At 41.8% G+C, this 13565-nt stretch overlaps 1 protein-coding gene across 4 annotated transcripts in view; it reads right to left on the minus strand.

The window, feature by feature from the left end:
• Nucleotides 1-13565, minus strand: part of scaper (S-phase cyclin A-associated protein in the ER) — a 52373-nt gene that overhangs the window by 24565 nt on the left and 14243 nt on the right. For all 4 annotated transcript variants that reach the window (XM_044026314.1, XM_044026332.1, XM_044026323.1 and 1 more), the window contains 13 exons: nt 12624-12791; nt 12459-12525; nt 12244-12361; nt 11797-11908; nt 11239-11379; nt 10956-11111; nt 10719-10861; nt 10535-10616; nt 10288-10440; nt 9211-9318; nt 5957-6093; nt 2775-2840; nt 2466-2580 (listed from right to left, as the gene is read on the minus strand). In XM_044026314.1, the coding sequence (XP_043882249.1) occupies nt 2466-2580; nt 2775-2840; nt 5957-6093; nt 9211-9318; nt 10288-10440; nt 10535-10616; nt 10719-10861; nt 10956-11111; nt 11239-11379; nt 11797-11908; nt 12244-12361; nt 12459-12525; nt 12624-12791 (1566 nt within the window). The remainder of the gene's footprint in view (nt 1-2465; nt 2581-2774; nt 2841-5956; nt 6094-9210; nt 9319-10287; nt 10441-10534; nt 10617-10718; nt 10862-10955; nt 11112-11238; nt 11380-11796; nt 11909-12243; nt 12362-12458; nt 12526-12623; nt 12792-13565) is intronic.

Genomic DNA, 13565 nt, shown 5'->3' on the forward strand with positions numbered 1-13565 from the left:
TGGTGTTTGGTTCTCAATCAGAGGACCAGGTTAGTGACCTGTCACACACACTGGCCTTTTTCCAAGCAGGCTTTAATTGAAAGCAGTGGTAAACACTCCTGGCAATACATAAATACAAGTGATTAATCTTGTAATTGTGCAGCAAAAAGAAAAGAATGGCTGACTGGGAAAAAATTGCTCCTCTCAATCACCCAAAGTAAAGACAAAAATCTGGTTTGACACAAAATAAACCATTAGAGGCCACAGAGGGAGAAACACACTTGGGTCAGAGTAGTCTAGACGTAGCCTAGAAAGCAGGGGAGGAGTTGGGGGGGGGGCAAGCAGCAGTGCAAGAGGGTGTTGTCCAAGAAATTAGCAAAGAAAGTGGAGACTGAATCAGATATGGGGGAGGAAAACAAATCTTTAGGTGAGTCAATGACATGAGAGATGCTTGTTAGGTCAAATAATACAAACGCTCCTGACTTGAAGTGACTCTGGGGCCAGACAGCCATGCTGACGGAGACTCTATTTATTTGACTTTGAGCAGGGATTAGAGAGGGAGGGTGTTCTACCAACCGCCTCATTAGTCAGTCACATTGCTTTACTCAGCTTTGGTGGGTTGTTTAAATTTAAAAAAAAAAACTGCTAAAGTAGAACTTGGAGGGGGAAAAAAACCAACAGTTTACACGTATGTTTTAAATGAAATAAAAAAGCTCCCAAACAAACAATTTTCTTCTTTGCCTGTAACGGCACATCTACTGAGGCCTGCTGACCTCCAACCTCGCACTGGGAGTATGTGGAACTAGGGGGAGGAGCCCTCATGTAGTGACAGCTTGTGAGCTACTCGCATCACACTGGTGTCCTCCTCTCTCCTTACAGGATGCTGTGCCACCCACCTCAGCCACTTCTTTCTTTGCCTCTCTGGGGAAATACCATAATAGCCTCTCCAGCCGCCCCCCTTGTCACTGATGGGACACCATAATCCCTCTATCCTCACACCCAGAGGCATGCACAGAGGGATATTATGATGTTTCAAACCACAACATGACAGGAAATTTATGCCTCATTACAGGAAGTGGGCTGTATATTGGCTCTCTATATATTCTGTCATCATAAACACTGTGGCAGGTGTTTTAATCTCAAATTGATGTGATGAATTGTAAAAAATAAAAACCCCAACATAATAGAAATAAACATCTGGGCCAAATGTTTCAAATTAACAACAGATACAGTATAAACGTTCGCCAAAATATCGGACAATTCTATACATTTATAGTACGGCTGTACGGTGTGTGTGATAGAAATGTAATTTTGGAAAAAGTGTATTCTCTGCCTTTGTTTAATCAAGTCTTGTGCATTTGTCTGAAAATCCAATTTACCATTATCTAAACTAGTGACATCTGAGTCATGCAAGACACAGACATGAGACAACGCACGCTCTTGAGCAAGGAAGCTCCTCTATTGGTACCATGTGGACAATGAAAACACAGTTAATCTGGTCCTTGTTAGCCAATAACCAACGGCAAAGTTGGTTTGGAGTAAGTGATACTCTACGTTGGGAGGGTGAGACAGAGGGAACCACAGCCAAACACAACTCTCACCCGAGGCATGTTAAAGGGCTGGCATGGCCTGCGCACTGCTGCAGACTGTTGAGTCAACAGCAAAGCAACAAAGCGGGACCAAAGAGGTGAGGTTGTACCGAAGGACTGTAAATAAAAATGGATTTAGTCAACAGATCTGGAGAGTGAAGCCAATGTGCATAATTGTGACTGGCCATCAGAGGGAGACTTCAATGGTTGCAGTCTGTAAATAAGTCTTAGAGAACATTACTGTACCTCTCACTTGATTTATACAAATACAAAACTTTTTCCTGCTGAGTTTAAACGTCTCAATCCCTAGTTTCAGAATTTCTCCAATGCAAAATGTTTTGTAAATTATGGTCCAATTTAAGGTAAAATAGCCAAAAAAAAGAGCACAACATGGATTGAAGCATGAACACAGTGTGATTGACAGCTAGTACTGTTCAAGAGGTGCATAGTTGCAAGCGTGGGTGGATGTAAGGTGGTTTTAACTGTCAGTCAGGCCTAGCCCCTGCTCTTCCAAATGAGGTTACTCCTTCCATTTTCTTACACTTTATTCTACACATGAGGGTGGCATTAGGAGCTGGAGCCAATCCCAGCTGACATAGGGCAAAAGCCTGGGTACAACCCAGACAGGTCGCCAGTCCGGTCGCTAGCCACTGCATCACCCTGTGGCCAGGAGTCTCTTCTTTATTAAAAAAAAACAGAAAGAAAAACACTCACACACACTCACAACCCAATTGATTTTTGTTTTGGTTTTTCGTGACTGAGTGAGGTACAAATTTGAACGACTGAAAGAGCCCGCTACATGAAATAAATGGTTGTGTATATGTGCAATAAAAAAAGAGAAAAGTAGAACTCAATCACACCACTTCCTCCGTGTACGTGACCCAGTTGTTGCTCTACCTGTTTCTCCAAGATGCGAGCGATCTCTCCCAGAGTTCTTTCCAGACTTGAGACTTTGTTGGTGACCCACTGGCCGCTGTCTTGGCTCTGCAGCTGCTTCAGTAGACGCTGCAACCTAAACATACAAGAGCAATTTGCCATTATATTATCACAGAAATCAAGATTTGCCGCTTTGAAACAATATCTCATTTTAAATATAAACTTATGAAAAATTATTTGTTGTTGTCCTTACCCACAGCTTTATAATCACTGGACATTAAACATCAAGTCAAATAGCAAATATTAAGGTCTGAAAAGCGAGATACTTACTTGGCCTTATATGGGGAGTCGGGAAACAGTGTCTTTGCCTCCACTGACGTCTCATATTCCTTTCCCCTGCAGATGAAGACATAGGAAAAAGTCTTTGAATCCCAGAAAAATTGTTTGGCCAGTCAGTAAAGAACACATCAGATGATAGTGTGAAGAGGAAAGAAAAAGTTCAAACTGAGTGTGTTTATTTGGCCTGTCAGCCGTTTACGAAGTAACTTAACTTAAAATAATCAGACACTGGCTCTGTAGGGACGAGTGTTTCTGCTGCCATAAACTCATATCACCGGAGACCCAATTCTACGTTTAAGTATTCCTGCCTTCCAGTCTTATTCGGCAAGGGAGGCTCAATTTTTTTTTTAACGTTGCTTATTGCCAAATAAACAGTTGAGGGATATTTCAAACAACACAGCCATTGTTTTGAATATGTGACCTCCTGAAAGGTCATGGTCAGTAGGGGACTGGCATCTCTGTGGCAATATTCCAAGAGTGTGTGAGTGTGTGTTGTGGGGGATTCTATCTGTATGTTTGTCAGTCAACCAGGTATTCCCAGACATGATAAGTAACTATTGATCAGAGTTAGAGCATCTTCCAGTTACCCATCTCTTCACTGATACAATCAAACACTTCCTGGAAGATGATGAGAGAATTTGTCCCAGCAGACCTGCTGTGGACCAACCAAAGCCTGATCTACAGTTTACAATCACTTGTATCCAAGGGCAGTCTTCCAATAGCAACAGACAACTCACTTCACCACTGGACCAGAACAATGAGATAACAAGAACCTTCCAACTGCTCACTTTGTATTTCCAGCATTCACAAAGACAATAATCCTATTACTCATGTGTTGTTCCATGTTTTAACTGTTTACTTACAATGTGTCTTGATGTGGCGTTTATGAAACCAATAGCAATTGTGAAATATATGGTCCTGCAATACCCAGGGACACTACAGTTTCACAATAAGTGAAGGGGGAAACGAGACAGTCCATGCGAGAGGTGGTGACTGCAACGTACAATACAACCCTTGGAAAAAAAAAAAGGACACCATGCATACTTTGGCAATGGCAATAAAGAGGAGTTGAATCTACAAAGAAACCTCATTCCATTTTGCTTAAAAGTTCACCGAAACTTTCTAAAATCCACTGTGTCTCTCCTGTGGGACTTTTTGGCAGCACTTCTTTAGGTGTGTTACATTATTTGAAACCTCTATGTTTCCTGGTCTGTGAAAATGATTTGTTTGGGTTTCTATCAAAGTTTCTAGGAAGCAATGTATTTTCTAGAAACTGAAAAAGTGACACACTTTCTACCCCTCATATTATAGTCAATACTACATACAGGATTGTCTTAGGATACACACCACCATCTGAGGTCTACATACACGCATACACACACACACAGTTCCCTGCTGAGAGAAGCTTTTGTTCACAGCTTGTAGAAGAGCATAAGTCAAGAATTTAGTCTCCAAATTCAGAACCCATACAAACATAAACTGACAGGCTACCAACAGCATTTTATTTTACTTTAGAGTAGGTTAGCCAAGATGCAATATAAAGAAAAAAGAGCATGGGCTACAATGTGAACTGCTTTATGACAGCATGTTGGCCTACTGTGATCTCTTGCAAGAAACACTCCCGTTTTACGGACACCATACTGCGTTCAAATAAAACGCTTCATTTCCACCTTACGGTGAAGCGGCTCACCTTTATGTTTACTGGGGCTCCGTGTTATTTATGACCTCTGAAAGCCTGCTGGCTTTGAGTGCTAGTCTCAGCAGGGCTCTGGCAGGAGTGACGGTGAACAGAGACAGATCATATTGTCACATTTTCAGTACTGCGGGGCCTCACAAAGCCAAAAATGGCAGCGCTGAGAATGAAGCACTCGCAGAATGGCTACGTCTCTTTCAATAACTATGTCACCCTTGGCTGATATGATAAGAGGGAATCACTTTCAGTCCCATTACATTTCTGTACACACTGATAATAAGTGGCTCTAAACAAATGCTTCATTCTGTCATTCAGTTTATCCTCCACATGAGGGTTGTGGGGCAGACTTTTTTTTTTAAACATTTTCAAATAAATAAAATCAGTCAATATATTGGAAATTATAGCAATTGATTTTCTTTTCAAGAGGGAAGGCTGGCAAAACTAATAAAACAGCCAAAATGTTGCACCTCTGAGACTTAACACAAAATTGGTTTGCACAATGCATAAACATCATATGGTAATATAGTAAAGTTTAGTTATATTGCTATAGTTGAATTGAAATAAAATAATTATTATTATTTAGTATAGTTTTATTGCCCAGCTGTACTGACTGACTCCAATCTCCCACTGGATTAAGCAAAATTACAAAAAATTATGTAATGATACTAATCCAGAGAAAATCAAATTATATCAATTATATTCAGAAAAGTGATTGAAAACTTATTTTCTACCATAAAGCCCATATTATTAGCAGACCTTCCATATGGACTTCAAGTTCTGTATGGTAAATGCACTGTGCGGAGCTCACTGTCTACAGTAAAAACTAAATACAAAAAATAAATATAACGACCAGTTGTTTTCATTTTAATTTATGCATTTAAGGTTTCTTTCTTTATTTTTAGATCTAAAAATTGCATTGTCATTGTGGGCGAGGTGGCATCCTACCCCATAATCTGTATCAACAACAACAGTGTCTGTCTCCACTCTCCCCTATCCGTGTTGTGACAGCCAGTTAAATTGATGGAGCTCAGGTCCGGGTTTTGACACACAGCAGCTCTGCCTCCTATTTGTTGATTACTATTGATTTTCTTTGATACTTCATTTAAAAAAAAAAAAAAATCAATATCTCAGAAGAAAAAGAGGCATGGCTCATACATACTTTTACATACATCCTGTACACCAAGGGAGGCTTCAGCAGGTTTGGCATAGCCTTGGCAGCAATTTGGAGGAAAGCTCTTACCGGTGAAAGCTGAGGGCTACACATAGATTTGCAGTTTTGATTCCCAATCACAGAAAGTGGTCATAAATTAAGCTCATCACAGTTATCTTATGGACAACCAGGATGCACATAATATCTGCTTTCCTTCTCCTTGTCACTCATAAAAAAAACTCCTGGCACAGTTTTGTGTCTCCGAGAGGATGGAGAGGGAGAGCGACGCAGACTGATTAGGCAGAAAGAGAGGGAAAATTGATACATTACCTTGAATTCATCCTGGCGCGGAGCTTCTTCACCTTCTTCCTTGCCTTCTGCCTTTCATCTGCGTGGTTCATCGGCTCTGAAGTAACCGAGTTGTCCGTCATGATATCCACTATGTATTTTTTCAAAGACAGATGCTCCTGAAGTAGACAAAAACAAGACCTATTAAAGACATGACTGGCACAATTTATGGAAAATGACTCATTACATTACTAAGTGTGTCAGATGTTTTGGCACAACTATCGAAATAATAATGACAGTTTATCGAGCAGCTTCAAAAGACCGTAGACTATTGGAGGTAATTACAGATTACAGACATAGAGGTGTTTGCTTCCTGTCTGGCCCTGTTCGATGATTAAGATATTTCCACCAGCAGATGGGGGAATGGAACCCAATTTGAAAAACATGATGCATGTGTAACAAAGCAATTATCCAATTATGCTGTCATCCAGCACCCCAGTGAATAGGAAGGCCTCATAGCTACAGGGCTTTCATTCACCGATACAACTAAAAACCTGTGTGTGGGATATCATACCCTTTGGTTGGAAGTGTTTGTGCATGTTGTTTGAACAGGGATTTTCATCTACAGCTGTTGGAAAAATTGGTGTTAAGTTTCCCAATCTGAATTTGGCCGACAGAATCTAAATATTTCTTCCCCATTTTGACAAGGCACTGAGAATGTATTTGTAATTACCTTCTATGGCCTACTACGCACATGAATAAACAGTTTTTGAACAGTCTTGATTAATTAACACGACAGATCTTTCTAACACCTTTTTCCAAAGGCTAAAAGTAGCTGATGTTATTGGGAAAGTTTGAGTTTCAAATTGAAGTCTTGAAGTGACTGTTCAATATCTTTAAGAAGAACGATGTAATGTGATCCATATTAACACTGCTTTGCGAGAATCAGATGATAACGAGCATGAAGAGACATAAACAATAAAGTAAGGTAAAACAGAAGGGATGATAATAAAAGGAAAGGGAAATTGCATGTGAGGATATTAAGTTTCTAAAGAAACGTGCATGCATACACACACCTCTGACCCCCCACCCCCCTCCCTGATACTGCAGGTCAGTTGTGCCTCATGACCGTGGCTGTCCCTTGCCTGGGAGGCAGCTGTTCAGTAATCTCTCTGAGAGGGTATCCTGTGCAGCAGCCACTCCCTTAATGGAAATGTTTCTAAGTAACGCATCCAAAACATCAAAAAAATCCGATGAAGGTAGGTGAAGTTCACACATATAGGGCTAATGCTGTCACTCAGACTATGATCCTTTAGCACACACTTTTTTACATCCCTTCTACTGTTGCTAGGAGGCTAATTGTAAATGTATGTTGTGTGCGCGTTGGAGACAGTCAGACTTGATAACAGACAGGTGTCTGCCACACCACGCTAACAAAGCAACAAAGATGCTGGCCTAGGGGCAGCGCTACCCCACAATATCACAAATTGCCTCTGGTCGGAGTAATGTGACACCACTCTGCACGTCTTTCCCTGACACAAATAGACCTACACCAGGTCTGCGAGACAACCTGCAGAAACACAAATTCTATGGGATGTATGAATTCACTGCCTCTTGTGTCAAATACAAAGGCGTGAGAGGTAAGTTTTCCATTTGGTCTGAGACAAACAGCTGTATTTCATGTTAGCTACTAGGTAAGATATGATACTGCACTGTATTCAGTTACCATTACCACAGTGGTTTACATGACATGTCCGTATTAAGCTGCATCCTATCAGTGACACTTAAGGAGGGAACACATCAAACAAGACAAAATGAATACTTTTCAATGGGAGCTGGATCTCCAGACAGCATGGGGAGGGAGGGTGAGACTGGCTTCAGCTGGCAGTCTGTATATTTCATCAAGGTTCTCAATTTGTCATCAACAGAGCTTCAACAACAAGACCTTAAGGAGTACTAAGTGAATTTGTTAGGTCAGCTCTGATACCCTCCTTGCCAAGCACTGCAGATAAGCAGAACAGAAGACTGCCTTGTGTAAGACAAACCACCACTTCCCTTTGGCAATGATGGCTAATTTCAGAAGCCATGCATCTCTCTTACATTATCTCGATATTACCGACATCATATTAAAGAAAAAGACAAGCTGTGAAAAAAAGAGGGGATCCCATGTTGTCCTCCAGCAGACTGCTCCAGTCTAGTGGAGAATCATTGCACTGCCAAAGTCTCCCAGAATGGAAGAAAATGAATAAATGTGACAGCAAAAAGGTATTTGTGGCCGACTTCTGCAAGAGGGGAAAAAAAACCTATGGAGTGACCTATGCACAGTTGAGCCAACCATCTTCATTTTAATTAAAAATCTTTCATTGCATGAAGAGTTATGGCGCTGCAGTCAGTAAAATAGTTGGCAGTAGCATGAATGAAATGGTGAACATCAAAAATGAACTTTGATAGCAATACCAAAAGGGCACATAAGTCTATCCAAACAAAATCTCCACACATAAAGCTACTTGACCACACGATTTGCTTTCATATATATATAATAAGAACAGTATCTATTAAATACACAACAGTTGTTAACGGATCACTTAATACAAACTGTCAATTATGCCATTTAAATGTGGTCAGATGCAGGACAGGGTAATGATGACATCACATGGGCTTAAACTCCTCATGTATACACGTGTACATGAAGCAGTGCTCATATACAGTATGAACGGTTTATATGGCTATACTGGTGAAGGGTTTCACTCTGTTGCCTTGTTATCGTACTATCAAACCGAAAGAAATGACCTGCATTTGGAAAGGAAATCATTTAGAGGAAAGGAAAGGAAAGAGGGCGCATCAATTATTTCCCACTGAAAAAAGCTTGGAATGGAGGAGCTGCCAGGGCCAAAGGTGCTGCATATAGCACCAACAGTTGTCAGACTCACAATGAGCACTGCTGAAAAGCCAATCTCATATTGCAGCCTGAGAGGTTACCTTGCCTTAACGAGCTGCCTTCCCATGGAAAGCGCTCCATGACAAAAACAGCCTGGAGACAAGGGGGTGATGTCACCCCTCCAGTGAAGCACTGACCCCTAACTGTGTACATTTCAAGGCCCATTTGTAATCTCACAATGCCAACAACAGAGCCACGGCAATATATAAGGGGAAGCATAAACAAAAAATAATGACCACGTCATAAAAGGCGGCCGCTGTGTCTTTGTCCTTTTCCGTGACACAAGCACCAGTGCAGTGGTGTCTTTTTGGCAGGATAAGTGGGTGTTTGCTCATGGCGGGGTGTGGGTGATACGCACCACTTCCTCATCAGAGAGCTCCCGTCCCTGGATGCTGCTACTGTCTCGCACAGCCTGTTGGTGCCTTTTGCCCTTGATGTGGCTGAACAGGTGCACCTCTGAGGTGATCTGCAAACACAAACACAGTGGTCAGAGGTCACTGCTGAGGACACAATGGGAGATAAAAGGAGAGAAAGGGTCAACAGGGCTCCATGGGATGCTGGGAAAATGATATACAACATGGGCTTCAACTGCACTTTAAACCAAAAGATAGAAAATGTGATTTATCTTTGAATATAGGCCACATTGTGTACAACATGTAATACTTAGAATTATGGTAATTAAAAAATAAAGAGATACTACATGTTTCAAATATAGTGGATCGTACTAATAAATAAATGTAGTGCAGGTGTGAGAAATGACCACAACAAGGCATGTGGATGGGTCTGCTTTAGCCCATTTGGAATGCATTGTGTTCAACATCATTAAATAAAGTGCTTCCCGCTGACCCATCCATGATCTCTGGTGTCAGATGCTGGCCAAGGTCATCGAACGTTTTAACAAGATTTCCTCATTCACCCCCCAATTCCTTCTTTATCTGATGGCGGTTTGAGGACTCGAGGTGTTCCGCCCTCTCGACTGCTGCAGTCAGTCCACGAGATAAATATGTCTGCTTATTGGATTTGTTGCCTGATACTTGCAAACGCATAATCACGCCCAGTCATAGATCTCCGTTTTAAGGGTCCATCTTTAATCAACGCTGTTAAATCCTCATTTAAATGTAGCCTCATCCAAAAATCCTTTGAATCACCTTGCTTTTTATGTTATATATAGTCTGCCAAAAAGCAAAGAGGAGTGGAGCAAAGCTGCAATAATTGCGTGTTTCTTTTTCATGCACACGTTTGTCAGAAGACATAGTAAATAATGAATGACAATTACGTCTCATTTGAAACTAATGGAAATACATTTTTGACCATCTTAATTTTTGTATGATGGCAGAAACAATGTAAGGTTGTACCGTTATATTCAACACAATAGTAAAGAAGTCAAGAGCGACATAAAGGAATCCTAAAACTGTTTAGATTAAACTGTACATACCACAACGGCACATAGGGAGCAATGTTTCTTGCGCTCATATGGTGTCAGTTTGGGGGCGTAGTCCGTGTTTGCATGTCGACCACTGCTGAGCTCAGCAGCTTTCTCCTTCCTCTGCTCAATCTGCTCCATATGCCGACGGCTGCTCTCATCATGCTATGGAGGGAACCGTAAAGCAGAAACCAGGGGTCATATGGTGAAAGGAAGATTCCTAGATGCTGTCCATTATTGGAGAGACGAGGCACGTTACCTTCATCTGAATTTTCTTCTGCAGCTCCTCCATGGCCTCTTGTTGAGCAGCGCTCAGAGCAGCCAGACGCTCCTCTCGGTCCCTTCGGATAGAATGCACAACAGTGTTTTTCTAACAATCTGAATTACAATTCAAATTAAACGTGTACACATGTGCGTTATTGACAAGATTTGGAGAGACAAACCTGGCCCTTTCCCGTGCTGCATCTTCTCTAGCCTTCTCTTTTTCTTGCCTCTGCTGTTCGATGCGAGCGTCCTGCTCCTTCCTCCGCATCAGCAGCTCTTCCACTCTCGCCTGCCGTTCTGCTTCTAAGACCCGTTTGCGCTCCTGCCAAGAGAGTACATGAGATGGTTGGGGCTAAAACTTTATATCAAACTTTCTGGTGCACCACTTAAAACTTGAATTGAATTTAGTGAATTACCTGCACAGCTTCATCTCTGGCCTGCTTCTCCTCCTGTCTCCTCTGTCTCTCCTCCTGCAGCTCATTGAGACGTTGCTCGTACTCATTTAACTTGGCCAGGGCGTCGTGTCTCTTGTTTTGGGCTTCAAGGGTGTTAATGAATGCAATTTCATTCACCTGGACAGACAAAATAAAAATGATGGATGATGATAAACTTGTGTCTGTGTGTTTGTGTGTAACTGCAAATAGAAGTCTCTTAGTTGTCACACACACATAGAGCTTCCCAGTGAATTGCCTCCTTTACCTTGGCCTCTTCCTCTTGAGCCTTCTTCACAATTGCCTGGAGCTGCAGTTCTCGCTTAAACTCGGCATGTAACAGCTTTTCCTCCATCATCCTCCGACGCTGCTCCAACAGCTCCTCCTTCCATTTCCTCACCTCCTTCTCCTACACGAAAGAGGGTATGAAGTGCGTGTGTTAAAAAAATGCAGATCATCACAGACAAGAGATTCTTGATCTATCAGTTACTACCCTCTCCACCGTGTCCTCCTGGGGATAAATGCGAATATACACAGCTTCATACGTTTATGTGGTTAATCCTGATTTATTCTAGGGTTCACTCATCTCACTATGGCCTGGAGAACAAAAACAAACTTAATGAAAGCCTGTTGACTTTGGCTGGGGGTCTCGCTCATGACTGTCTGCGGCCAGCTGGCCTGGATGCGACTGGAGGGGGTTATAATATTTAGCAATTTTATCAGGCAGTGTGCTGACAGAACCTTTCGTTGTGAGCCAGACTGGCCTTAACTTGCACGGAGTTTTTTTTTTAAGGTGCTTTCCGTCAACTCGGCAAAGCTTACTCACCCTCTCCAGGAGCTTCTGCATTTTGAGGGTCTTTTCTTCCCGTAGTTTGTCCCTAAGCAGCTGCGCCTTCAGCTGTTTCTCCTCATGTATCTTCTTCGACTCTGCAATCGTTCTGTCAAAAACACGGCATCATTCGTCTCTTTCAGTGTCCTCATCAACAAAGCATAAGGCAGACATTTGATGGACACTACAATCTGTTTAGATATTCTGGGAGGTAACCTAAAATGAAAGGGGTCAGTTGTAGTAAGTGGGTGTTTGACTCCAAGGCTGCTGGGTTAAATCCTTGTCAAATTAAGATGAAACTATTTCAGATGGAGTACATTGTGGTGCTGTTTAAGGAGGCACTGAACAAACAGAGAGCTTGATTGTATGGCAAAGATACTGTGAGTGTGTCATAAACTACACAGGTAGATGAAAAAAGGTGACGTAAAACATTTTTTTTTGCACCTTTTACGAGAGGGTGAGGACAATTTCTCATGCATGTGGATCCCATGTCCAGGGGGACGAGCAGGTTCCTCTTCCACCATGTCCCCCCATGAGGTGTTCTGACGCCACAGCTCCCGAGCTGCAGGGAAGGCAAGCATTAAAAAAAAAAGAAAAAAAGTCACGTAACGTTTGTTTTTTCTAAAGTTTAGTGTTGATTTAGATATTGAATTTCATACCATCGTAATCTGCCAGCATGTCACTCCAATCCAAAGGGAGTCCACAAACTCCATTGCCAATGGTAGCCTGTCAAGTGTTGCCAACAAATAAATTGAAACACCAGCTTCAAAAGTATAACTGGCAGAATGTGCTGAACATTTACAGTACAAACAAATGAATCTTACAGAAAAGTCACTCTCATTGTCCGTCTCCAGGTTACTGTTCTCGGCCAGTATCTCTCTCGTCAGTTGTTCTTCCTCAGCGATGGCACTGGCAATCGCCTCCTCGTTAGCCTTCTCCAGTCGGTCGGCGAGCTCTTCTTTCTTGGCCAGGACCTCTGCCATGGATTGTGGCTGAACACACATGGCACAAATACCACCTTAAAACACTTCTCACTTCATAGTATTACGTCATTCAAAACCAACATAGACTGAATTCCAAGATAGATGGGAAACCGTGTTATCGTAATGGAAACCGGTAAAATAGTCCAGTGAGAAATACTCCATTTGTTAAACTCTAATTTCATTATTGATAAATGTGTCAGATAATTGTTTCTAATACTGTTTGAGAATATTAGGTTATATTAGGCTCTCTGTTTGGATTAGAAACAATCAAAACAGGGAAAGGTGATATATATTTCTGGTTGAACAACGTGGAGCATGACTGTGTAATATCACACCTTAGTTTTAGTGCAGGTTTGATTCACACTTGGGTGCATGACGCAAAGATTAAGGTAACACCATACCAACCCAATCACAGTTTCTATAACCACACGATCACCACAAAAATCACAAGTGAGAAGGCATTCCATAGTCATGCAGGGCATGTTTACTGTGAGGATGAAGAGATGGCGGAGGAGGCAACTGGTGGGTTTTGCATCATAGAAGTGGCTGTTATCACGAAATTTTTCAAACGTTACAGAAGTCAATGTTTTGTGATGACATGGCATGGCGTTAATAATAGTAATGAGGGTATGGAATCACAGCAACTACTCCAAATCTGCTATTTGGGTAAAGATACTTTGCAGGTATATGCCTCTTTTAGATGAGGGCGTAACTTGCATCCTGTAATAGGTTGAGGTCATACTGAAGAGTCTTCACTATAGCCTTGAGCTGAAGTTTTTAAAC

Source organism: Solea senegalensis, linkage group LG1 (genome assembly GCF_019176455.1).
Source record: "Solea senegalensis isolate Sse05_10M linkage group LG1, IFAPA_SoseM_1, whole genome shotgun sequence".
NCBI lineage: Eukaryota > Metazoa > Chordata > Actinopteri > Pleuronectiformes > Soleidae > Solea > Solea senegalensis.